Source organism: Heptranchias perlo, chromosome 9 (assembly GCF_035084215.1).
Source record: "Heptranchias perlo isolate sHepPer1 chromosome 9, sHepPer1.hap1, whole genome shotgun sequence".
NCBI classification, from domain to species: Eukaryota; Metazoa; Chordata; class Chondrichthyes; order Hexanchiformes; family Hexanchidae; genus Heptranchias; species Heptranchias perlo.
The window spans coordinates 8,839,893-8,864,985 of record NC_090333.1 but is presented as its reverse complement, the minus strand read 5'-3'; the positions used below and the strand labels follow the sequence as shown (position 1 = coordinate 8,864,985).

At 44.7% G+C, this 25,093-nt stretch overlaps 1 protein-coding gene across 1 annotated transcript in view; it reads right to left on the bottom strand.

Annotated features, from left to right (window-relative positions):
* Window positions 1-257, bottom strand: part of ttll7 (tubulin tyrosine ligase-like family, member 7) — a 170,987-nt gene extending 170,730 nt beyond the window's left edge. The window contains exon 1 of the mRNA XM_067989644.1: window positions 94-257. Coding sequence (XP_067845745.1) covers window positions 94-118 — 25 coding nt within the window. The 5' untranslated portion in view covers window positions 119-257. The remainder of the gene's footprint in view (window positions 1-93) is intronic.
* Window positions 258-25,093: the final 24,836 nt, after the last annotated feature.

The window sequence follows — 25,093 nt, the reverse complement described above, 5'->3', positions numbered from 1 at the left end:
TGTTTATAGAGCTCAGCATTACCGCGTCGCATAAGAATCTGACAAAATGAAAGTTGCTTTTAAAAAAAAAAAGAGTTTAATTTTCCCTCTTACCTCCATCAATAGGGAAGGAAGGCATGATTCAGTGGCAGAGCGTAACGACAGAGTCTGAATTCTCTCTCCCTGCCGGTCAGGCTGCTGGGCGGGCATCCACCAGACGATTTGTGCTTATTTTCAATCAGTCCATTGCACCAGGCAGAATCCAGAATACCGTTCGGTCTCCGCTGGAAAGAAGAAGGGCACTGCTCAGCATTGCACGCCAGAACCACCCGGCATTTACACCCTGCACAAAAAAAAAAAGAAACTCATCTCAAGTCACAGGGTGCAGGCTGTGTTCTACACTGCAAACTGGAGCATTAACCAAGGGGAGCTTCAGTCTGCACACTTCCAAAGTAAGGGGACCTCCAAAGAGATAAATATCAAATCCATACTCTCCCAAAATTAAAATCATACATCAAAAGAAAGCTGCAGCACAGACACAAGTTTGTCCTAGAAAAACCTCAGCAGGTACAGAAAGTAAGCACTTAAAGAGAACAGTCACAGTGCATTGGACATTCTCAGTAGCATAATAAAAAGACCCTCCTTTTTTTTCACCCCCCACCAACATAGTGCTGCATGAATCACATCACAACACTGTTTGAACTCCAAGCGAAGAGTGGGAGTTGAGGCACACAACCATTTCCAACCTCGGAGAGAGCCAAGAAAAACCAGCAGCAGCTACTCAACGTGAGAGCATCGCTGTGGGTTAGTCAGCAGTTTGCAGTATTTATCGCCCTCTTTCAGTCATCGTGCCTGCTTTGGAATAATCGGCAACGGATGAATAAGCTGGGGGTGGATAAAATTCCTCTTTTAATAAATAACAGATTGTCTCCTCCCCCACTTCCATTAATAAATGTTCATCTAATAGAATTTCAGGGATGTAAGCTTTGGAACGTACAATTTCTGAGGATGCGACTTTCCCAGCGGTCAGGTGGATCAATGTTGGTCCTTTCTGGTCCTGTACGTTCCCCCGTTCCTATGCTGTTTATTACACTGACGAACAGGTATTCTCCTAGTTCTCATCCTTGTGTTCAAATCCCTCCATGGCCTCGCCCCCACCCAATCTCTGTAACCTCCTCCAGCCCTACAACCCTCCGAGAACTGTGTTCCTGCAATTCTGGACTCTTGCGCGTCCCCGATTTTCTTCACTCCACCATTGTCGGCCGCGCCTTCAGCCGTTTAGGCTCTAAGCTCTGGAATTCCCTCCCCAAAACTCTCTGCCTCTCCACCTCTCGCCCCCCCCCCTCTTTAAGATGCTCCTTAAAACCTACCTCTTCGATCAAGCTTTTGGTCATCTGTCCGAATATCTCCTTATGTGACTCGGTGTCAAATTTATGTCTAGGAACATAGGAACATAGGAACAGGAGTAGGCCATTCAGCCCCTCGTGCCTGCTCCGCCATTTGATAAGATCATGGCTGATCTGTGATCTAACTCCATAAACCTGCCTTTGGCCCATATCCCTTAATACCTTTGGTTGCCAAACAGCTATCTATCTCAGATTTAAATTTAGCAATTGAGCTAGCATCAATTGTCTGATAGTCACTTCTGTGAAGCGCCTTGGGATGTTAAAGGCGCTACAGAAATGCAAGTTGTTGTTGTTGTCCTATTAATTTTGCCCTCAGAGGACCCAACATTTCTCCTGGTAATAAAAAATGGGAAGGGTGGCTGTTTCTCCGGGTAAAAAACCAACTGCCAATAACAATCACAGGAGCATGTGGCTTTGAGAAGGGCAGTTTCTCAGAATGTTATTTTTGATGGCAGTATCAAAAATTAGCAGCCAATCACAACACATAATGATCATTTAACGCTTCTCCAAACAGCAGACCAGACACTTACCCAGAATCAACGTCTAAAGTTTCTAGAACTAGGGGGCACAGTCGCAAGATATGGGGTCGGCCATTTAAGACTGAGATGAGGAGGAATTTCTTCACTCAAGAGGGTTGTGAATCTTTGGAATTCTCTACCCCAGAGGGCTGTGGATGCTGAGTCGTTGAGGATATTCAAGGCTGAGATGGATAGATTTTTGGACTCTAAGGAGATCAAGGGATTATGAGGATCGGGCAGGAAAGTGGAGATGAGATTGAAGATTCGCCATGAGCCGACTGAATGGCGGAGCAGGCTCGAGGGGCTGTGCGGCCTTCTCCTGCTCCTATTTCTTATGCATTTATTCATTCACTGTGGAGTGTAACATTTTTGATGAGTGACAAGTGAGGAAATCCCAATTTACCAACAAGGTCCTACAAATGCTGGTGGCTTCTGGAGTGGAGCAACTGGTATTGATGGGGAAAGACAGCCCCTGAGCATGCAAATGAAGCATCAAGTATGGACATATGCCAACTACTGTCTCAACTGCCTGGAAGTCTAGGCTGGGGATCCATAAGGTCCCCATGTCCCACCAACAACATCTTATCCTCCTCCGCAACATTGGTCATCTCCCCCTCTACCTCAACTCCACTGCTGTTGAAACCCTCTTATTATTTGTTCGGGATTTTACAGCTGATATTTGTCTCATGCTCAGCCACAATCCCGTGTGCCACATCTCACTCCCTACAAACCTGTGTGTACTTTTACCTGGCCAATATCTTAGTCATCATAGAATCATAGACCCTTTCAGCGCAGAAGGAGGCCATTCGGCCCATCGTGCCTGTGCCGGCTCTTTGAAAGAGCTATCCAATTAGTCCCACTGCCCGGCTCTTTCCCCATAGCCCTGCAGATTTTTCTTTTTCAAGTATTGATCCAATTTCCTTTTGAAAGTTACTATTTGAATCTGCTTCCACCACCCTTTCAGGCGGCGCATTCCAGATCATTACAACTCGCTGACTGAAATTGTTTTCCTCGTGTCGATTCTGGTTCTTTTGCCAATTACCAAAAATCTCTGTCCTCTGATTACCGACCCCTCTGCCACTGGAAACAGTTTCTCCCTGTTTACTCCATCAAAATCCTTCTTGATTTTGAACACCTCTATTAAATCTCCCCTTAACCTTCCCTGCTCTAAGGAAAACAATCCCAGCTTCTCCAGTCTCTCCACATTTAACAAGCTCAGTTCGAATAGAAACTCTTGGCACTGTATTACGTTTACTGGATATAATACAAGTACTTTCACGATCTTCCTAGACTCACACGATAGTAGAATAAACAATCTTTCATACCCTGGCTTAAGCCATAAACTACAGAACAAGTTTATTAAAAATAAGACTGAGGCAGTAGCAAGAGACGATGCAGTAGCTTACGATGATTTACAGAACATAGCTATACCTCCCCAAACTCAGAAAATAATTTTTAAAAACGGACCCTTCATTAATAATCTTAGTAATAAAGCACCTGAGATAGCTTCTCGTATGGATGACATTATGACTTCTCTCTCCTGAGTCCTCTGCCTTTCTCTTGGTGATCGCAGAAGGACTGGTGAACTGAGAGCATGCTCCTTGAAATATATCAGGAAACATTTACAGGGCTATGGGGAAAGAGCAGGGGAGCGGGGACTAATTTGATCGCTCTTTCAAAGTGCCAGCACAGGCACGATGGGCCGAATGGCCTCCTTCTATGCTATGATATTCTGGTGCCCTTTGAAATTTTGTCAGGAACAAAGGAAATCCCTTAATGATTAAAACACTGGGCCAGTCCAGTCATTGTTTTTTAAGGAATGGTGGAAATTACCCATGGCTTGGATGCTGCTGTCCCACAAGGTCCCTGGGTTTACTTTTGTTTCTCAGAGATTGTATTGCCATTATTTATAAACCAGTGTAGCTACCTATTGTGGATTTTTTTGTAGATAATTCAGCTGCAGCTTTATTAACATAAGAACATAAGAACATAAGAAATAGGAGCAGGAGTAGGCCAATCGGCCCCTCGAGCCTGCTCCGCCATTCAATAAGATCATGGCTGATCTGATCCTAACCTCAAATCTAAATTCATGTCCAATTTCCTGCCCGCTCCCCGTAACCCCTAATTCCCTTTCCTTCTAGGAAACTGTCTATTTCTGTTTTAAATTTATTAAATGATGTAGCTTCCACAGCTTCCTGGGGCAGCAAATTCCACAGACCTACTACCCTCTGAGTGAAGAAGTTTCTCCTCATCTCAGTTTTGAAAGAGCAGCCCCTTATTCTAAGATTATGCCTCCTAGTTCTAGTTTCACCCATCCCTGGGAACATCCTTACCGCATCCACCCGATCAAGCCCCTTCACAATCTTATATGTTTCAATAAGATCGCCTCTCATTCTTCTGAACTCCAATGAGTAGAGTCCCAATCTACTCAACCTCTCCTCATATGTCCACCCCCTCATCCCCGGGATTAACCGAGTGAACCTTCTTTGTACTGCCTCGAGAGCAAGTATGTCTTTTCTTAAGTATGTATTAGGCATGGTTTTCTATATTTGCAAACACTTGACTTTCTAAACCTTTGTGCCTTGGATTTAGTGCAGAGAGATGCATGAAAATATGCTTTCTTTTAATGCTACAGCTTGTGTTTATTAAAATATTTAGCATCCTTAAAAAAAAATGTATCTCTCAAAATCGAATAAAGCAACCATTTAAACTTATACTTAAAGGCAAACAGAACATCTGCAATTACAGGGAGCACTCGCTGGGGTGTCAGCAATAACCATCTCATAAATGCCACTTACCACCTGACTGCAAAATCCTTTAGTCTTAATGGACTGTTCACAGTGCCAAGCAACCAGCTATGGGTGGTATCAAAACAAATGACTTTGCAATTAACCATTATTAATACATAAAAGCCAATTGTGCCAACTCAGCCCATTTGCCTCTAGGAGTGGATACACTGGCTTAATGAAACACACAGCTCCTAGACTAGGTTACTTCTTTCAGCCTAAAGGTACCATAATTAAGACACGCCACGGACAAAATACTACATTTTGCCACACCCGTATCCCTGCCTTCATCATCTCAATGCTTGACTTCTCCAATTATGTTCCTTAGTGACCTCCCAAGCTCCACACTACAAAAACTACAACTCATCTAAGGCCTCACTGACCGCATCCAATTCTATACTGGGTCACACTCATCCATCATCTCTGCCGTCACCCCTCAACTTATCGACTTAATTATCTTCATCGTCATTTGCAAATCTCTCCACAGCCTCACCCCACCCTGCCTCTGCAACCTCCTCCATCCCTATGTGCCAGCTCATTCCCTCCGCTCTTCAAACTCTGGCCTTATATGCATAACCCTTCCCTCCACTTCACCTTCTGTGGCAGATCTTTTAGCTATCTTAGCCTATGTGCTGGGACTCTCCCTAGCCCTTTTCCACTTCCTACCTTTCTCCCCACCTACTAAAGCCTCCTCAAAAACCATCTCCCCACCCATGCCCTCAAACACCTCCCCCCTAACTCCTCTCCTTTTACTGCTCAGCGTCCATTTTTCTTCTGTTATGCAGCTTAGTATGTTTACTACATGAGATAACGACATTACCATCGCCAAATCCCCTACCATCAACATCCTGGGGGTCACCATTGACCAGAAACTTAACTGGACCAGCCACAAGAGCTACAAGAGCAGGTCAGAGGCTGGGTATTCTGCGGCGAGTGACTCACCTCCTGACTCCCCAAAGCCTTTCCACCATCTACAAGGCACAAGTCAGGAGTGTGATGGAATACTCTCCACTTGCCTGGATGAGTGCAGCTCCAACAACACTCAAGAAGCTCCACACCATCCAGGACAAAGCAGCCTGCTTGATTGGCACCCCATCCACCACCCTAAACATTCACTCCCTTCACCACCGGCGCACTGTGGCTGCAGTGTGTACCATCCACAGGATGCACTGCAGCAACTCGCCAAGGCTTCTTCGACAGCACCTCCTAAACCCGCGACCTCTACCACCTAGAAGGACAAGAGCAGCAGGCACATGGAAACAACACCACCTGCATGTTCCCCTCCAAGTCACACAACATCCCGACTAGGAAATATATCGCCGTTCTTTCATCGTCGCTGGGTCAAAATCCTGGAACTCCCTTCCTAACAGCACCGTGGGAGAACCGTCACCAGACAGACTGCAGCGGTTCAAGAAGGCAGCTCACCACCCCCTTCTCAAGGGCAAATAGGGATGGGCAATAAATGCTGGTCTTGACAGCAACGCCCACATCCCGTGAACGAATAAAAAAATATATATAAATGAAAGTTGTTTTACTTGGTATAAAAAGTTACATGATTTAAAGAGTATGGTGGCAAGGCACGAATATCACTGTAAAGTAACAGCACGGTATACACGGGCATGAAGGAAAGTTGTTAAAGATATTTGGAGAAACATTGTACTGACTCAGAGAAATTATAACAAGGAAATAATAAGTAAGGTATTAGATGTGAAAATAGCAGAATTATACAAATTACATTGTACATGTCAATGATGGGAAAGGTAATATATAGCAGGAAGAAATTCTCATTGATCAAATAACCATGTCTCAATCCCCACTGCTCATCTCCCTCTAGAGTAATCGATTTCCCTAAAGTACCAACTCATGATTAGAAACCTTAAATTTGCCCATTAGATTCTCAGAGAGCTGATAAGTTGCTCAGTGATTAACAGAACAATGTGCATTTATTGTGCAGTTCACACATTAGAGTGCCCTTTGGCTCAAGGCAAAGCCAAGGGTTGAAGTTACATGACAAAATCCATTTCATAGTACTTAAATTATTGACATTTAGGCTTTTTTCCCTACTTCTTTGCAATTTATTTTCCTCTCGTCATTTACTCCTCATTGAGATACCGTTCCATGCCCACTGGCCATTTTCCAATACGTCAACCAAGTGGCAATTCTTCATCTATGAATCTAGACAGCGAGCATCGGCAAACTACACAACAAAGGGTATCAGCACTGCACCAAATCACATCCTCAGCTGGAAACCTCCACACATACACACGGACACGCGCATACATTTGTGCGCACACATGCACAGACCACACGCACACAAATACGTACACACACCATGTGCTCACATACACGCACATAAACATGTGCACACATCATGCGCGGACATACACGCGCATACACATGTGCGCGTGCGCACACTCCGTGCGCAGACGCCACATGCGCACACGTCGGTCGCGTGCATATGCCAAGCGAGCGCACATGCTAAGTGCACACACACACACCACGCAATGCACATGCGCGCACACACGCCACGCACACATGCCACACGCATGCACTCACACATGTTCCAGCAGAGGTCACTGATTTCAGATTTCTGGATGAAGTTGGCAGTCACAACACTGAAAATAGATTGAAAAATTCAAACTGATCAGCATCGCTTACACAGGATAGTACAGTGATGACTGCGCAGTTTCATTGTCATTTGCAAAGAGAAATTTAAAAATGGGCAAAGCCACTGATTAACAGCGTGCATGGAAAAATGGACAGAATTGAACAATCCAATCCTGAAAACACGGGTAAAAATACCAGAATCCCACAGGACAAAAACAGAATTTGACTTGTGTAATCACTACAAACCAACGGTCCTGATTGTAAATAGATGGAATGAGGGACAGCGATCCCTAAAACCTCTGTAGAAATCCTTGCACCCCTTGTAATGAAAACAGAATATGACTCATTAAATGGTGCTGAAGATAGGTAACAGACCAACATTGGATACTATTCACTTTATGCACATTGCTGAGCTCCCATTCACAATTGTCCCAGGTAACAGCATGCAAGAAAGATTATTTGATAACAGTGCAATAGTTTCACTGCTGTGAAATATCACCTTCGAGGACTTCAGTGATTGTCAGTACTGTTTTCCATACTGCCTTTAATGCGGCCATCAAATGTAAAACTCACGACAATAATCCCACTGATCCTATAGTAATTTAAATAAGATTACAGTCTTGGTGAGCACACGAGAGATCATAGTATCATAGTAGGATACAGCACAGAAGGAGGCCATTCAGCCCATCATGCTTGTGTTGGCTCCTTGGTAGAGCTATCCAATTAGTCCCAATCCCCTGCTCTTTCCCTAAGCATTTATCCAAATCCCTTTTGAAAGTTATTATTGAATCTGCATCCACCACCCTTTCAGGCATTGCATTCCAGATCATAACACTCGCTGCATAAAAAAGTGTTTCCTCATGTCGCCTCCGGTTCTTTTGCCGATCACCTTAAATCTGTGTCCTCTGGTTGCCGACCCTTCTGCCACTGGAAACGGTTTCTCCTTATTTACTCTGTCAAAACCCTTCATGATTTTGAACACCTCTATCAAATCTCCCCTTAACCTTCTCTGTTCTAAGGAGCACAATGCCAGCTTCTCCAGTCTCTCCACATAACTGAAGTCCCTCATCCCTGGCACCATTCTAGTAAATCTCTTCTGCACCCTCTCTAAGGCCTTGACATCCTTTCTAAATTGTGGTGCCCAGAATTGAACAAAATATTCCAGCTGAGACATAACCAGTGTTTTATAAAGGTGGAGCATAACTTCCTTGCTTTTGTATTCTATGCCTCTATTAATAAAGCCCAGGATCCCAGATCTGTAAAAAGAAGTAACACCATCCAGCAGGATCAAAGGCTTTAAAGACTACATGAAAATGGGTAAATCCCAGCTTTCCATCTGGTTTCCTCCGAGAGCAAAATGCTGAGCAAGAGCAATTAAAACGCAAAGCAATCCAGTCTCATCCGAAGGAGACCCAGGTTACATTTCGGACACAAATGGGCCTGTTTCAAAGCAGAAGAGAGTGAGTTGAAGTATAGAAGATTAAGGGGTGATCTAATTGAGTTGTTAGGGTGGATAGTGAGAAACTATTTCCTCTGGTGGGGGGGGGGTCCAGGACAAGGGGGCATAACCTGCAAATTAGAGCTAGGCCATTCAGGGGTGATGTCAGGAAGCACTTCTTCACACAAAGGATAGTGGAAATCTGGAAAACTCTCCCTCCAAAAAATACTGTTGAGGCTGGGGGGTCAACTGAAAATTTTAAAACTGAGATTGATAAGATTTTTGTTAGGCAAGGGTATTAAGGGTTACGGAACCAATGCGGGTAAGATGCAGATCAGCCATGATCTAATTGAATGGCGGAACAGGCTTGAGGGGCTGAACGGCCTACTGCTGTTCCTACGTTCCTGGAGGGTGGCTGTCTAAATTCTTCCAGCAGCAGTCATATGGCCAGTGCATCCACTCGTTTGAAAAGGGGCATCGACGAGGCAAAACTACAATTAAAGTTAGCTGCGGGCAACCTTTAATGCAGTCTTACAGAACACTCAAAAATCAGTTAGCTAATTAAGGCAGCCTCCAGCCAATTTAGCATGTTGAAAGGAGTAAGTATTCCATCTGGGTGCTTTCAGTTTACACCAGCAGCTGAGAGATAGGGAATAGGATTGCACGAGCATATACTGATTCAGGTGAAAACCACACAGCCATCAAGTAATAAGCAGTAATTGTAATGCTGCTGGTGGAAATTCCACCGAGACAGGGTCACAGGGGGGAGTATTTTGCCCATGATCCTTAAAAGCTAACAGTGCTTGACAAATATTTTGACAAAAACCCCATAGCCTGCTTTTAACAGGAAAGCCTGGATATGTTGAAGTACATTTTAAAAGGGAGGCTGGTGATTAGATCACATTTTTTTCCCCCCACTTTCACGGCAAATGGAGGATTCTGATCGAGGACTTCACCAAAAAAAAAAGATAAGATCTCACTTCATGGTGCCAGGCTGTTGTGGCTTAAGGGCCCGGTCTTGAACTTAAATGTGTATCTAGGCTTGACACTCCAGTGCAGTACTGAGGGAGTGCTGGTTTGTTGGAGATATCGTCCCGCAGATGAGGCATTAAGCCAAGGCCCCCATCTGCCCCGGTCTGGTGGATGTTAATGATTTGAAGAGCGGGGAATCCATCCAATGCCCATGGCCAACATTCCTCCCTTAACCAACACAACCAAAAAAATAACAGATTAAACTGCTCATTCATCTCACACTGTTTGTTGTGCACAAAATGCCGGCTGCATTGCCACCATAACAACAATTACTGTACTTTCACAGTAATGAATCGCCAAGCATTTAACTTTTCATGAGCGAAGCAAATCTTTTTTCCCCTAGGCAAGAGGGGGGCTATTCTCAAGCTTATGTCAACTCACTCGTCGTTTCCCCGGTTTAAAGAACACTTACTTTTTTTTTAAACCGACAAATTAATTTTATAATAATTGAAGATATTTAAGGTTTTAATTCTTTATTCAAACTTACCACAGTGGAGGGAGCAGTAGCGTAAGTAGTTCCATCGACTCAGGAGGTGGTTACAGAGCTGAGCACAGCAGGAGCTGGACTCAGATTCAGTGTAAATGGTTATTAAATGTCCCGTCAAACAGAAAGCTCTGAACTCTGTGCTGCCATAAATAGTCCATGATGCTAGGTCTCCGAAGGTCAGCGATCCTAGGCCGCCATAAATAGACCATGATGTTGGGTTGCTAAAGACTATGGATCCTGCCCTGCCATAAACAGTCTATGATTCTGTTTATTTCAGTGGGTGTGGTAAATAATGTTTATGTCTTAGCTTATGTAATCTTAAAAATAAAGTAACAATGATTTGAAGGGTTTCGATAGAGTAAATAGGGAGAAACTGTTTCCACCGGCAAGAGGGTCGGTAACCAGAGGACACAAATTTACAGTAATTGGCAAAAGAACCAGGGGGAAGATGAGGAGAAACCTCTTTACGCAGCGAGTTGTAATGATCTGGAACGCACTGCCTGAAAGGGCGGTGGAAGCAGATTCAGTAATAACTTTAAAAGGGAATTGGATAAATACTTGAAAGGGATAAAATTTGCAGGGCTTTGGGGAAAGAGCAGTGGAATGGGACTAATTGGATCGCTCTTTCAAAGAGCCGGCACAGGCACGATGGGCCACATGGCCTCCTTCTGTGCTGTACGATTCTATGTTCAAAACTACATTTTACTTTCTCTGATTTCTGCAGAGTCGTAAGATCCAGCTATTGAGAAGGAGTAAGATGCTTAAAGTGTTAAGTGTGGTCAATACCATTGTGCCGATGGGAAGATTGGACCTTGAACGCTGAACCAAGAAGTCTGGAGCCGTTTAGTGTTCTGAGGATATAGACGCATGTTGAAAATTAATGAGAGATGATGATTAATGAGAGGATCTTTGAGCCAAGACGAGAAAATAGAGAGAAGCGATGCAGCTGATTATGATGAGTGAAGAATCAAAGGGTGAATTTTATGAAGGCATCCACCCCTAGGGCATACTTTCCAGGCTATTTCCTTTAGGAAGGAAAATTGTGCGGGGAGGAGCCATGTGCGATTTTCCGATAAGCACGTCCTGCCGGGTGTGGCCCCGCACTGGAAATGCACGTTCCTGACATTGGAGGCACATTATTCGAGAATCACAGGGAAAGTTGTTGGGATTATCACTGCCTCGAAAACGTGGCTGGCAATAAATCATGAGGCAGGCAAAGAAGGCTCGGTGGCTGGGTGGCGCGATGAAATGGGCAGGTATCAGGGGCTGGTACGACCTACCTTTGCAGAGACCAGAAGGTATTGAGTTCACTGCTCGTGACCCCCCGGAGCAGAGGAGGGCACTAGGAGAGAGTTTGTTCCCTCCTGATACAATGGCTGTTACTGGGATATGGTTCCACAGACATAGACAGCCCTTTGGTACCTTGCCCAAATAGCTAATCTTCATTCGCAAGCAGGGAAAATGAGTGCTGCCAGATTATTTAACCATGGGGCATAGGAACAGGGGTAGGCCATTCAGCCCCTCGAGCGTGTTCCGCCATTCAATGAGACCATGGCTGATCTGTACCTTAACTCCACCTACCCCTTGGTTCCATGTCCCTTAATACCCTTCACTTACTAAAATCTATCAATCTCAGTTTTGAAATTTTCAATTGACCCCCAGCCTAAACAGCTTTTTGGAGAGAGAGTTCCAGATTTCCACTATCCTTTGTGGGAAGAAGTGCTTCCTGACATCACCCCTGAACAGCCTAGTTCTAATTTCATAGCATCATAGAAAGTTACGGCACAGAATGAGGCCATTCGGCCCATCATATTCGTGCCGGCCGAAAAAGAGCTATCCAGCTTAATCGCACTTTCCAGCACTTGGTCCATAGCCCTGCAGGTTACGGCACTTCAAGTGCACATCCAAGTACTTTTTAAATGAGTTAAGCGTTTCTGCCTCTACCACCCTTTCAGGCAGTGAGTTCCAGACTCCCACCACCCTCTGGGTGAAAAAACTTCTCCTCAGTTCCCCTCTAATCCTTCTATGAATTACTTTACATCTATGCCCTCTAGTCACTGACCCATCTGCTAAGAGAAATAGGTCCTCTCTATCCACTCTGTCTAGTCCCGTCATCATTTTGTACACCTCAATTAAATCTCCCCTCAGCCTCCTTTATTCCAAAGAAAACAACACCAGCCTATCCAATCTTTTCTCATAACTAAAATTCTCCAGCCCTGGCATCATCCTCGTAAATCTCCTCTGTACCCTCTCTCGTGCAATCACATCCTTCCTGTAATGTGTTGACCAGAACTGTATGCAGTACTCAAGCTGTGGCCTAACCAATGTCTTGTACGGTTCAAGCATAACCTCCCTGCTCTCTTATTCTATGCCTCGGCTAATAAAGGAAAGTACCCCATATGCCTTTTTAACTGACTTATCTACCTGTCTTATCTACCTGTCCTGCTACATTCAGGGATCTGTGGACATGCACTCTAAGGTACCTTTGTTCCTCTACACCTCTCAGTATCCTCCCATTTATTGTGTACTCCCTTGCCTTGTTTGCCCTCCCCAAATCCATTACCCCACACTTCTCTGGATTGAATTCCATTTGCCACTTTTCTGCCCACCTGAACAGTCCATTGATATCTTCCTGCAGTCAACAGCTTTCCTCGTCACGGCAAATTTTTGTATCATCTGCAAACTTCTTGATCAAGCCCCCCACATTCAAGTCTAAATCATTAATATATACCACAAAAAGCAAGGGACCTAGTACTGAGCCTTGTGGGACCCCACTGGAAACAGCCTTCCAGTCGCAAAAACACCCGTCAACCATTACCCTTTGCTTCCTACCACTGAGCCAATTTTGGATCCAACTAGCCACTTTCCCTTGGATCCCATGGGCTTTTACTTTTTTGACCAGTCTGCCATGTGGGATCTTGTCAAAAGCCTTGTTAAAATCCATATATACTACATCAAATGCATTACCCTCATCGACCATTCTTGTTACCTGCTCAAAAAATTCAATCAAGTTAGTCAGACACGACCTTTCCTTAACAAATCCATGCTGACTGTCCTTGATTAACCCGTGCCTTTCTAAATGACGACTTATGCTGTCCCCCAGAATCGATTCCAATAATTTGCCCACCACCAAGGTTAGACTGACTGGCCTATACTCGGTCTATTTCTTTCTCCCTTTTTAAACAATGGTTCAATGTTAGTAGTCCTCCAATCCTCCGGCACCACGCCTGTGGCCAGGGAGGATTGGAAAATTATGGTCAGAGCCTCCGCTATTTCCTCCATTGCTTCTCTTAACAGCCTGGAATACATTTCATCCAGGCCTGGCGATTTATCTACTTTCAAAGATGCTAAACCCCTTAATACTTCCTCTCTCACTATATGTATCCCATCCAATATTTAACACTCCTCCTCCTTAACTACAATCTCTGCATTGTCCCCCTCTTTTGAGAAGACAGATGCAAAGTATTCATTAAGAACCACACCAACATCTTCCACCTCTACATATAGGTTAAGTTTTTGGTCTTTAATAGGCCCTATTCTTCCCTTAGTTATCCTCTTGTTCTTTATGTATTTATAAAACATTTTTGGGTTTTCCTTAATTTTACTTGCCAGTATTTTTTCATGCCTTCTCTTTGCTTTCCTAATTTCCTTTTTAATTTTACTCCTGCACTTTCTAAACTCCTCTAAGCTTTCTGCAGTATTGAGCTCTGGGTGTCTGACGTAAGCTTTCATTTTTTGCCTTATCTTACCCTGTATGCTCCTTGTCTTCCAGGGGGCTCTAGATTTGGCAGTCCCACCCTTTTTCTTTGTTTTAAGGTTATAAAGTTATGCCCCCTTGTTCTGGATTTCCCCATCAGAGGACATAGTTTCTCTGTGTCTACCCTATCAATTCCCTTTTACATTTTAAACAGCTTGATTAGATGACCTCAATCTTCTATACTACAAGGGAATGCAAGCCTAGTCTATGCAACCAGGCCTCATAATTTAATCCTTTAAGCCCCCGTATCATTCTGGAGAATCTGAGCGGTACCCCCTTCAAGGCCAATATCATAGAATCATAGAATGGTTACCGCACAGAAGGAGGCCATTCAGCCTGTCGAGCCCCTGCCGGCTCTTTGTAAGAGCAATCCAGTTAGTCCCATTCCCCCACTCTTTCCCCGTAGCCCTGCAATTTTTTCCCTTCACGTACTTACCCAATTGCTTTTTGAAAGCCATGATTGAATCTGCTTCCACCACCCTTTCAGGCAGAGCATTCCAGATCATAACCACTCGCTGCGTAAAAAAAGTTTTTCCTCATGTCACCTTTGGCTCTTTTGCCAATCATCTTAAATCTGTGTCCTTTGGTTCTTGACCCTTCTGCCAATGGGGACAGTTTCTCTTTATTTACTTTATCTAAACCTTCATGATTTTGAACAGTTCTGTCCAATCTCCTCACAATCTTTGCTTTAGGGAGAACAACCCCAGCTTCTCCAATCTATCCACATAAGTAAAGACCCTCATCCCTGGAACCATTCTGCACCCTCTCTAAGGCCTTCACATCCTTCCTAAAGTGCGGTGCCCAGAATTAGACACAATCCTCCAGTTGTGGCCAAACCAGTGTTTTATAAAGGTTCAACATAACTTCCTTGCTTTTGTACTCTATGCCTCTATTTATTAAGCCCAGGATCCCGTATGCTTTTTTAACCACTTTCTCAACCTGTCCTGCAACCTTCAATGGTTTCTGCACATATACCCACAGTTCTCTCTGTTCCTGCACCCCTTTTAGAGTTGTGCCTTCCAATTTATGTTGCCTCTCCTCATTCTTCCTGCCAAAATGTATCAATTTGCACTTCTCTGCATTAAATTTCATCTGCCATGTGTCCCCCCATTTCACTATGTCCTCTTGAAGTCCATCACTATCCTCCTCACTGTTTACTACACTTCCAAGTTTTGTGTCATCTACAAATTTTGAAATTTTGCTCTCTACACCCAAGTCCAAGTCATTTATATCAAAAAAAGCAGTGGTCCTAGTATCGACCCCTGGGAACACCACTGTACACCTTCCTCCAGTCCGAAAAACAATCGTTCACCACTACTCTCTGTTTCCTGTTACTTAGCCAATTTCATATCCATGCTGCCGCTGCCCCTTTTATTCCATGGGCTTCAATTTTGCTGACAATCCTATTATGCGGCACTTTATCAAATGCCTTTTGAAAGTCCATATACACAACATCAACTGCTTTGCCCTAATCAGCCCTCTCTGTCACCTCATCAAAAAACTTAATCAAATTAGTTAAGCACGATTTGCCTTTAACAAATCTGTGCTGGCTTTCCTTTATTAATCCACACTTGTCCAAGTGACTATTAATTTTGTCCCGGATTATCGTTTCTAAATGTTTCCCCACCACCGAGGTTAAACTGACTGGCCTGTAATTGCCGGGTTTATCCTTACTCCCTTTTTTGAACAAGGGTGTAAAATTTGCAATTCTCCAGTCCTCTGGCACCACCCCTGTATTTAAGGAGGATTGGAAGATTACGGCCAGCACCTCTGCAATTTCCACCCTTACTTCCCTCAGCAACCTAGGATGCATCCCATCCGGACCGGGTGACTTATCCACTTTAAGTATAGCCAGCCTTTCTAGTAGCTCCTCTTTATCAATTTTTAGCCCATCCAGTATCTCAACTACCTCTTCTTTTACTGTGACTTTGGCAGAACCTTCTTCCTTGGTAAAGACAGATGCAAAATATTCATTTGGTACCTCGGCCATGCCCTCTGTCTCCATGCCTAGATCTCCTTTTTGGTCTCGAATCGGCCCCACCCCTCCTTACTACCCGTTTACTATTTATATGCCTATACAAGACTTTTGGATTCCCTTTTATGTTAGCCGCCAGTCTATTCTCATATTCTCTCTTTGCCCTTCTTATTCCTTTTTCACTTCTCCTCTGAACTTTCTATATTCAGCCTGGTTCTCACTTGTATTATCAAACCTGACATCTGTCATACGCCCCCTTTTTCTGCTTCATCTTACTCTCTATCTCTTTCGTCATCCAGGGAGCTCTGGCTTTGGTTCCCCTACCTTTCTCCCTTGTGGCAATGTACCTAGACTGTACCCGACCATCTCCTCTTTAAAGGCTGCCCATTGTTCAATTACAGTTTTGCCTGCCAATCTTTGATTCCAATTTACCTGGGCCAGGTCCATTGTCAACCCACTGAAATTGGCCCTCCTCCAATTAAGTATTTTTACTCTAGATTGCTCCTTGTTCTTTTCCATAACTAATCTAAACCTTATGATACTATGATCACTGTTCCCTAAATGTTCCCCCACTGACACTTGCTCCACTTGACCCACCTCATTCCCCAGAACCAGATCCAGCAATGCCTCCATCCTCGTTGGGCCAGAAACATACTGATCAAGAAAGTTCTCCTGAACACACTTCAGAAATTCCTCCCCCTCTTTGCCCTTTACACTATTGCAATCACAGTCTATATTAGGATAGCTGAAGTCCCCCATTATCACTACTATAGTTCTTGCCCCTCTCTGTAATTTCCCTCCAAATTTGCTCTTCTATATCCTTCCCACTAGTTGGTGGCCTATAGAATTCACCCAGTAGTGTAATGGCACCTCTACTGTTTCTTAACTCTGAACAAATAGATTCTGTCCTTGACCCCTCAAGGACATCCTCTCTCTCCAGCACTGTAATATTCTCCTTAATCAATACGGCGACCCCCCACCCACCCTCCTCCCCGCCTCCTTTTTTTACTTTCCTGTCATTCCTGAACACCGTGTATCCCGGAATATTTAATATCCAATCCTGCCCTTTGTTGAGCCAGGTCTCTATTATTGCCATTACATCATATTCCCATGTGGCTATTTGCGCCTGCAGCTCACCAACCTTGTTTACCACACTTTGTGTGTTTACACACATGCACTCTAAACCTGTCTTAGACCTTCTTGTATTCTCTCTTAGTTTGATCCCACCTAATACTCTACTACTTCTTACTCCAGTGCTATTTGTCTCTTCCAATCCTCTGTGCACCTTGTTTCTCCTTTCTAATACCACATCCTACAATGTAAAAAGGAAGAGATTAGCAAAAGTAAAGGTGGGTCCCTTAGAGGCAGAGACAGGGGAAATTATAATGAGGAATAAGGAAATGGCAGAGACGTTAAACAAATATTTTGTATCTGTCTTCACAGGAGAAGACACAAAAAAAATACCGGAAATAGTGGGGAACCAAGGATCTAATGAGAGTGAGGAACTTAAAGTAATTAAGGTTAGTAAACAAAAAGTAGTGGAGAGATTAATGGCACTAAAAGCCGACAAATCCCCTGGACCTGATGGCCTACATCCTCCAGTTTTAAAAGAGGTGGCTGCAGAGATAGTGGATGCATTGGTTTTGATCTTCCAGAATTCCCTAGATTCTAGACCGGCTCCCATAGATTGGAAGGTAGCAAATGTAACCCCGCTAGGGAGAGAGAAAACAGGGAACCAATTAGCCTAACGTCAGAAGTAGGGAAAATGCAAGGATCTATTATTAAGGACGTAGTAACAGGGCACTTAGAAAATCATAATATGATTAGGCGGAGTCAACATGGTTTTAAGACAGGGAAATCGTGTTTGACAAATCTATTAGAGTTTTTGAGGATGTAACTAGCAGGGTAGATAAAAGGGGAACCAGTGGATGTAGTATATTTGGATTTTCAAAAGGCATTCGATAAGGTGCCACACAAGAGGTTGTTACACAAGATTGGAGCTCATGGGATTGGGGGTAATATATTAGCATGGATTGAGGATTGGTTAACGGACAGAAAACAGAGAGTAGGAATAAACAGGTAATTTTCGGGTTGTAACTAATGTGTTGCCACAAGGATCAGTGCTTGGGCCTCAGCTATTTACAATCTATATTAATGACTTAGATGAGGCGACCGAGTGTAATGTATCCAAGTTTGCTGGCGATACAAACCTAGGTGGGAAAGTAAGCTGTGAGGAGGACACAAAGAGCTTGAAAAGGGATAGAGACAGGTTAAGTGAGTGGGCAAGAAGGTGGCAGATGGATATAATGTGGGAAATGTGAAATTATCTGCTTTGGTAGGAAGAATAGGAAAGCAGAATATTTTTTTAAAAGGTTAGAGACTAAGAAATGTTGGTAGTCAGAGGGATTTTGGTTTACACGAAATACAGAAAGTTAACATGCAGGTACAGCAAGCAATCAGGGAGGCAAATGGTATGTTAGCCTTTAATGCAAGGGGGTTGGAGTATAAGAGTAAGAGGTCTTGCTGCAGTTATTTAGGGCTCTGGTGAGACCACACCTGGAGTACTGTGTACAGTTTTGGTCTCCTTACCAAAGGAAGGATTTACTTGCCTTAGAGGAGGTGCAAAGAAGGTTCACTAGATTGATTCCTGGGATGGGAGGGTTGTCCTATGAGGCGAGATTCAGTAGAATGGGCCTATACTCTCTGGAGTTTGGAAGAATGAAATGTATAAAATTCTTAGAGGGCTTGACAGGGTAGATGCTGAGAGGCCGTTTCCCCTGGCTGGAGAGTCTAGACCTGGGGGTCACAGTCTCAAGATAAGGGATCGGCCATTTTGGACCAAGATGAGGAAAAATTTCTTCACTCAGAGGGTTGTGAATCTTTGGAATTCTCTACCCCAGAGGGCTGTGGATGCACAGTCATTGAGTATATTCAAGACTGAGATCGATAGATTGTTGGACACTAAGGGAATGAAGGGATATGGGGATAGGACAGGAAAGTGGAGTTGAGGTCGAAGATGAGCCATGATCTTATTGAATGGCGGAGCAGGCTCGAGAGGTCATATGGCCTACTCCTGCTCCTATTTCTTATGTTCTTTTGTTCTTATCCTGGTGCCCATCCCCCTGCCAAATTAGCTTAAACCTCCCCCACAGCACCAGTGAATCTCCCCGCGAGGATATCGGTCCCAGCTCTGTTGAGGTGCCACCCGTCCGTGCAATATATCCTTTCTGAGGTGCGGTGTGCTAAATTGAAAGCAGTACTCCCGATGGGGTCGAGCCAAGGCTGTGTACAATTGAAGCACTTATTTCATATGTTCTTATGTATTCCAGCACACTTGATATAATGGCCAAAAGTTTAGCCTTTTTGATTACTTTTTTTAATCTGTGCACTAGCTTTTAGCGATGTGTACTTGACCCCAAAATCCCTTTGCTCCTCCACAGTTCCAGGTTCATCTCCATTAATATTCTAATTTAGTCTTTCTTGTGTCCAAAGTGGACGATTTCACACTTCCCCACATTGAACCCCATCTGCCACAGATTTGCTCACACACTTAATTTGTCCACGGCCCTTTGTAACGTCCTGTTCTTATCTGCACAACTTACTGTGCCTCCCAACTTAGTGTCATCTGCCAACTTGGATTTACAACTCTCTATACCGTCATCCAAGTCATTGATACATTTGATGAAAAGCTGAAGCCCCAGTACAGATCCCTGGGTAACAACATTTTTTAAAATTCGTTCATGGGATGTGGGCGTCGCTGGCGAGGCCGGTATTTATTGCCCATCCCTAATTGCCCTTGAGAAGGTGGTGGTGAGCCGCCTTCTTGAACCGCTGCAGTCTGTGTGGTGAAGGTTCTCCCACAGTGCTGTTAGGTAGAGAGTTCCAGGATTTTGACCCAGCGACAATGAGGGAACGGCGATATATTTCCAAGTCGGGATGGTGTGTGCCTTGGAGGGGAACGTGCAGGTGGTGTTGTTCCCATGTACCTGCTGCTCTTGTCCTTCTAAGTGGTAGAGGTCGCGGGTTTGGGAGGTGCTGTCGAAGAAGCCTTGGCGAGTTGCTGCAGTGCATCCTGTGAATGGTACACACTGCAGCCACTGTGCGCCGGTGGTGAAGGGAGTGAATGTTTAGGGTGGTGGATGGGGTGCCAATCAAGCGGGCTGCTTTGTCCTGGATAGTGACGAGCTTCTTGAGTGTTGTTGGAGCTGCACTCATCCAGGCAAGTGGAGAGTATTCCATCACACTCCTGACTTGTGCCTTGTAGATGGTGGAAAGGCTTTGGGGAGTCAGGAGGTGAGTCACTCGCCACAGAATACCCAGCCTCTGACCTGCTCTTGTAGCCACAGTATTTATATGGCTGGTCCAGTTAAGTTTCTGGTCAATGGTGACCCCCAGGATGTTGATGGTGGGGGATTCAGCGATGGTAACGCCGTTGAATGTCAAGGGGAGGTGGTTAGACTCTCTCTTGTTGGAGATGGTCATTGCCTGGCACTTGTCTGGCGCGAATGTTACTTGCCACTTATGAGCCCAAGCCTGGATGTTGTCCAAGTCTTGCTGCACGCGGGCTCGGACTGCTTCATTATTTGAGGGGTTGCAAATGGAACTGAACACTGTGCAATCATCAGCGCACATCCCCATTTCTGACCTTATGATGGAGGGAAGGTCATTGATGAAGCAGCTGAAAATGGTTGGGCCGAGGACACTGCCCCGAGGAACTCCTGCAGCAATGCCCTGGGGCTGAGATGATTGGCTTCGAACAACCACTACCATCTTCCTTTGTATTAGGTATGACTCCAGCCACTCGAGAGTTTTCCCCCTGATTTCCATTGACTTCAATTTTACTAGGGCTCCTTGGTGCCACACTCGGTCAAATGCTGCCTTGATGTCAAGGGCAGTCACTCTCACCTCACCTCTGGGATTCAGCTCTTTTGTCCATGTTTGGATCAAGGCTGTAATGAGGTCTGGAGCCGCGTGGTCCTGGCGGAACCCAAACTGAGCATCGGTGAGCAGGTTATTGGTGAGTAAGTGCCGCTTGATAGCACTGTCGACGACACCTTCCATCACTTTGCTGATGATTGAGAGTAGACTGATGGGGTGGTAACTGGCCAGATTGGATTTGTCCTGCTTTTTGTGGACAGCACATACCTGGGCAATTTTCCACATTGTCGGGTAGATGCCAGTGTTGTAGCTGTACTGGAACAGCTTGGCAAGAGGCACAGCGAGTTCTGGAGCACAGGTCTTCAGCACTACAGCCGGGATATTGTCGGGGCCCATAGCCTTTGCTGTATCCAGTGCACTCAGCCATTTCTTGATATCACGTGGAGTGAATCGAATTGGCCGAAGACTGGCTTCTGTGATGGTGGGGATATCGGGAGGAGGCCGAGATGGATCATCCACTCGGCACTTCTGGCTGAAGATGGTTGCAAATACTTCAGCCTTGTCTTTTGCACTCACGTGCTGGACTCCGCCATCATTGAGGATGGGGATGTTTGCAGAGCCTCCTCCTCCCGTTAGTTGTTTAATTGTCCATCACCATTCACGACTGGATGTGGCAAGATTTCAGAGCTTTGATCTGATCCGTTGGTTGTGGAATCGCTTAGCTCTGTCTATAGCATGTTGCTTCCACTGTTTAGCATGCATGTAGTCCTGAGTTGTAGCTTCACCAGGTTGGCACCTCATTTTTAGGTATGCCTGGTGCTGCTCCTGGCATGCTCTTCTACACTCCTCATTGAATCAGGGTTAATCCCCTGCCTTGTTGGTAATGGTAGAGTGAGGAATATGCCGGGCTATGAGGTTACAGATTGTGCTGGAATACAATTCTGCTGCTGCTGATGGCTCACAGCACCTCATGGATGCCCAGTTTTGTGCTGCTAGATCTGTTCTGAATCTATCCCATTTAGCACGGTGGTAGTGCCACACAAACGTTGGATGGTGTCCTCAGTGCGAAGACAGGACTTCGTCTCCACGAGGACTGTGCGGTGCTCACATCCCGGCAGAGTACGCTCACTTTATCCCTAATTTCTGCCTGTAGCCTCTCACCCAACTACCAACCCATGTCACAATTCATCACATCCGAACCCACCCCACACAAGCACTTCAAGTAGACATCATTGGATAGTGATGGACCTGGAACAGAGACCTATTCTCTCTGTCCCCACCCTCTATATTTCTGCCCAGCTCACATGGACCTGAGGCCAATTGTAGAAGACATCCACCCTGGCTGAGATCAGCTAACTCTGCACAGACCAGAAATTGAGCCCGGGACCTCCTCGCTCTGGCTGCTGCATTTACCATTGGATCCGGGAATGGGGTGAGGTGACTGGAATTTAATGGATGATTTAAAGGAACTGCGCTCCCAGTGCAGAGCTTCGTCCACAAGGAGCACAGAGCAGGAATTCGGACATGCCCCCCCGCAATTTTCCGTCCGTACTGGGAAATCCTGGTATGGACAGAAAATCATTCGGTGTGCGCTCCCAAACGTCCGTGATGGACGGTATTCATGAGGAGCCTCCGCTGAATACCTGATACGCACACCCAAGGGACAAGGCTCCGTGTTAGGGGTGCGATCTCATTACCCCTTTAGTCGTTATGTAAAGTATTTTGGGGGGAGGAGTGTTGTGGGAATCTAAGGGCACGAAAATTATTTAACTGGATTGATGTGGAGATCACCATGCCTTATATATAGAACATCTGAGCTAGGGGTAGTTTGATATGATAAAATAATTAACATTCTGAGATAATGTACGTAGCTCACAAACACATCATCCTAACCATATCTCAAACTCCTGGTCTTCTTTACATCCCCAAGGTCCTCTTGCTCTGTTCAAAGTCTCTACGACCCTAGGGGCCAATTTGGCTGGGTGGGTGTTGTCCGTCGGGGATGTGAGCACAGCGAACTGTAGGTGCACTGTGCCGGGGGGAGGGGGTGAGTGGAGGGGTAGCTTCGGGATTTCCTGCTGTCCATCACCTGCATGTTGAGGGCCAACTTCGGGCACACGTAGAGGGGCAGGACTGGTGCAGACATGCTTTCAGCTGACAGGAGGTTCAGGTGGAGGCTGATTAAAGAAGTGTGGAGCAAAAGGAGACAACTGTAGAATATTCGTTCTTGACTGGACCCGAGGATCTTGCAAAAGGATAAGTGACTGAGCTATCTGGGCAATAATAATTTCCTCCGTTTTTTTTTTACTTTTCTCTAAGTTCTTTGAATGTCAACTTGGTTGGGTTGATATCCTGCTGAACCTCTGGATTAGAAGGTCATGGGGTTGACTCCCACATCGGGGCTGAGCGCCAAATCTGGGCTGATAGTCCAATGCAGTACTGAGGGGGTATTGTGTTATCAGATGCGCCATATTGAAAATGGGACATTAAGTTAAGATCCCATGCACCTATCTGAAGAGCAGGGTGGTGTCCTGGCCAACATTCATTCCTTCAACAAATGCCATCAAAATAAAACAGATTAGCTGGCCGTTCATTCCATCACTGTTTATCGGCCACTGGTTGCTGCCATGTTTGGCCTACATAACAAATCACCGCGCTCAGAAAGTAATTTAATCATGCGAAGCACTTAAAGACGTTTTGATGTGATATGTATTATTTTAATTTTAATGCACAAGCTGGGAGATGATAAACATGTAACCATGCCAACATGCTTTCGAAGGCTACTACATGGACATTGTGCTGACTGCTAGTGAATGGAGGGCTGTACGATTACTATAATTTTAATAATACAACTGCATGTCTCCGCTGGCTGATCTCCTGAATGGCTCCCAGCAAGCTTCCGGCTGAGGCAATGGCACCAACTGCTCATATTATTCTAATCTACTTAAGCCTAAAAGAAAATACAAATGAATCATGAAGTATTTGTACTTGAAATAGAACTGGCAGAGATGTACCCGAGAGCACTTCCTGACTCTAAATGGATCATCTTTGTCTATTTGCCATGCACTTTGCACAATTAAATCAACTTGAGGTTTGACTGACATGGTGATATTTTTGACAATTTGGGCTGTAAGCTGTTCATTTACTGTATTAATGATTTCTCTTATCGCATGGAAATATCTCAAAGTGGTTCATACAACTTGCACTTCTATAGAGATCGGAATATGGGAACAGGAGTAGGCCATTTAGCCCCTCGAGCCTGTCCCGCCATTCAATGAGATTATGGCTGATCTGTGACCTAACTCCATATAACCACCTTAGACCCATATCCCTTAATACCTTTGATAGATTTTTGTTAACCAATCTCAGATTTAAAATTAATAACTGAGCTAGCATCAACTGCCGTTTGCGGAAGAGAGTTCCAAACTTCTACCATCCTTTGTGTGTAGAAATGTTTCCTAACTTCACTCCTGAAAGTCCTGGCTCTAATTTTTAGGCTATGTTCCCTAGTCCTAGACTCTCCAACCAGTGGAAATAGTTTCTCTCTATCTACCCTATCAGTTCCCCTTAATATCTTGAAAACTTTGATCAAATCACCCCTTAATCTTCTAAATTCCGGGGAATACAACCCTAGTTGGTGTAATCTCTCCTCGTAATTTAACCCTTAGAGTCCAGGTATCATTCTAGTAAATCTACACTGCACTCCCTCCAAGGCCAATTTATCCTTCCTAAGGTGCGGTGTCCAGAACTGAACACAATACTCCAGGTGTGGTCTAACCAGGGTTTTGTACAGCTGTAGCATAACTTCTGCCCCCTTGTATTTCTTGTCCTCTAGATATAAAGGCCAGCATTCCATTAGCCTTTTTGATTATTTTCTGTACCTGTCCATGACATTTTAATGATCTATGTACATGGACCCCCCCAAGTCTCTTTGGACCTCCACTGTTTCGAGCTTTTCACTATATAGGAAGTACTCTGATCTATCGTTTTTAGGTCCAAAGTGGATGACCTCACACTTGCCTACACTGAAATCCATTTGCCACAGTTTTGCCCATTCATTTAATCTAATAATATCTCTGTAACTTTATGCTTCCATCTACAATGCTTACAATGCTGCCTATCTTTGTGCCATCAGCAAACTTGGATACGTGGCTCTCTATCCCGTCATCCAAATCGTTAATAGATACAGTGAATAGCTGTATTCACTACAGGAAGACATCGCGAATGCTT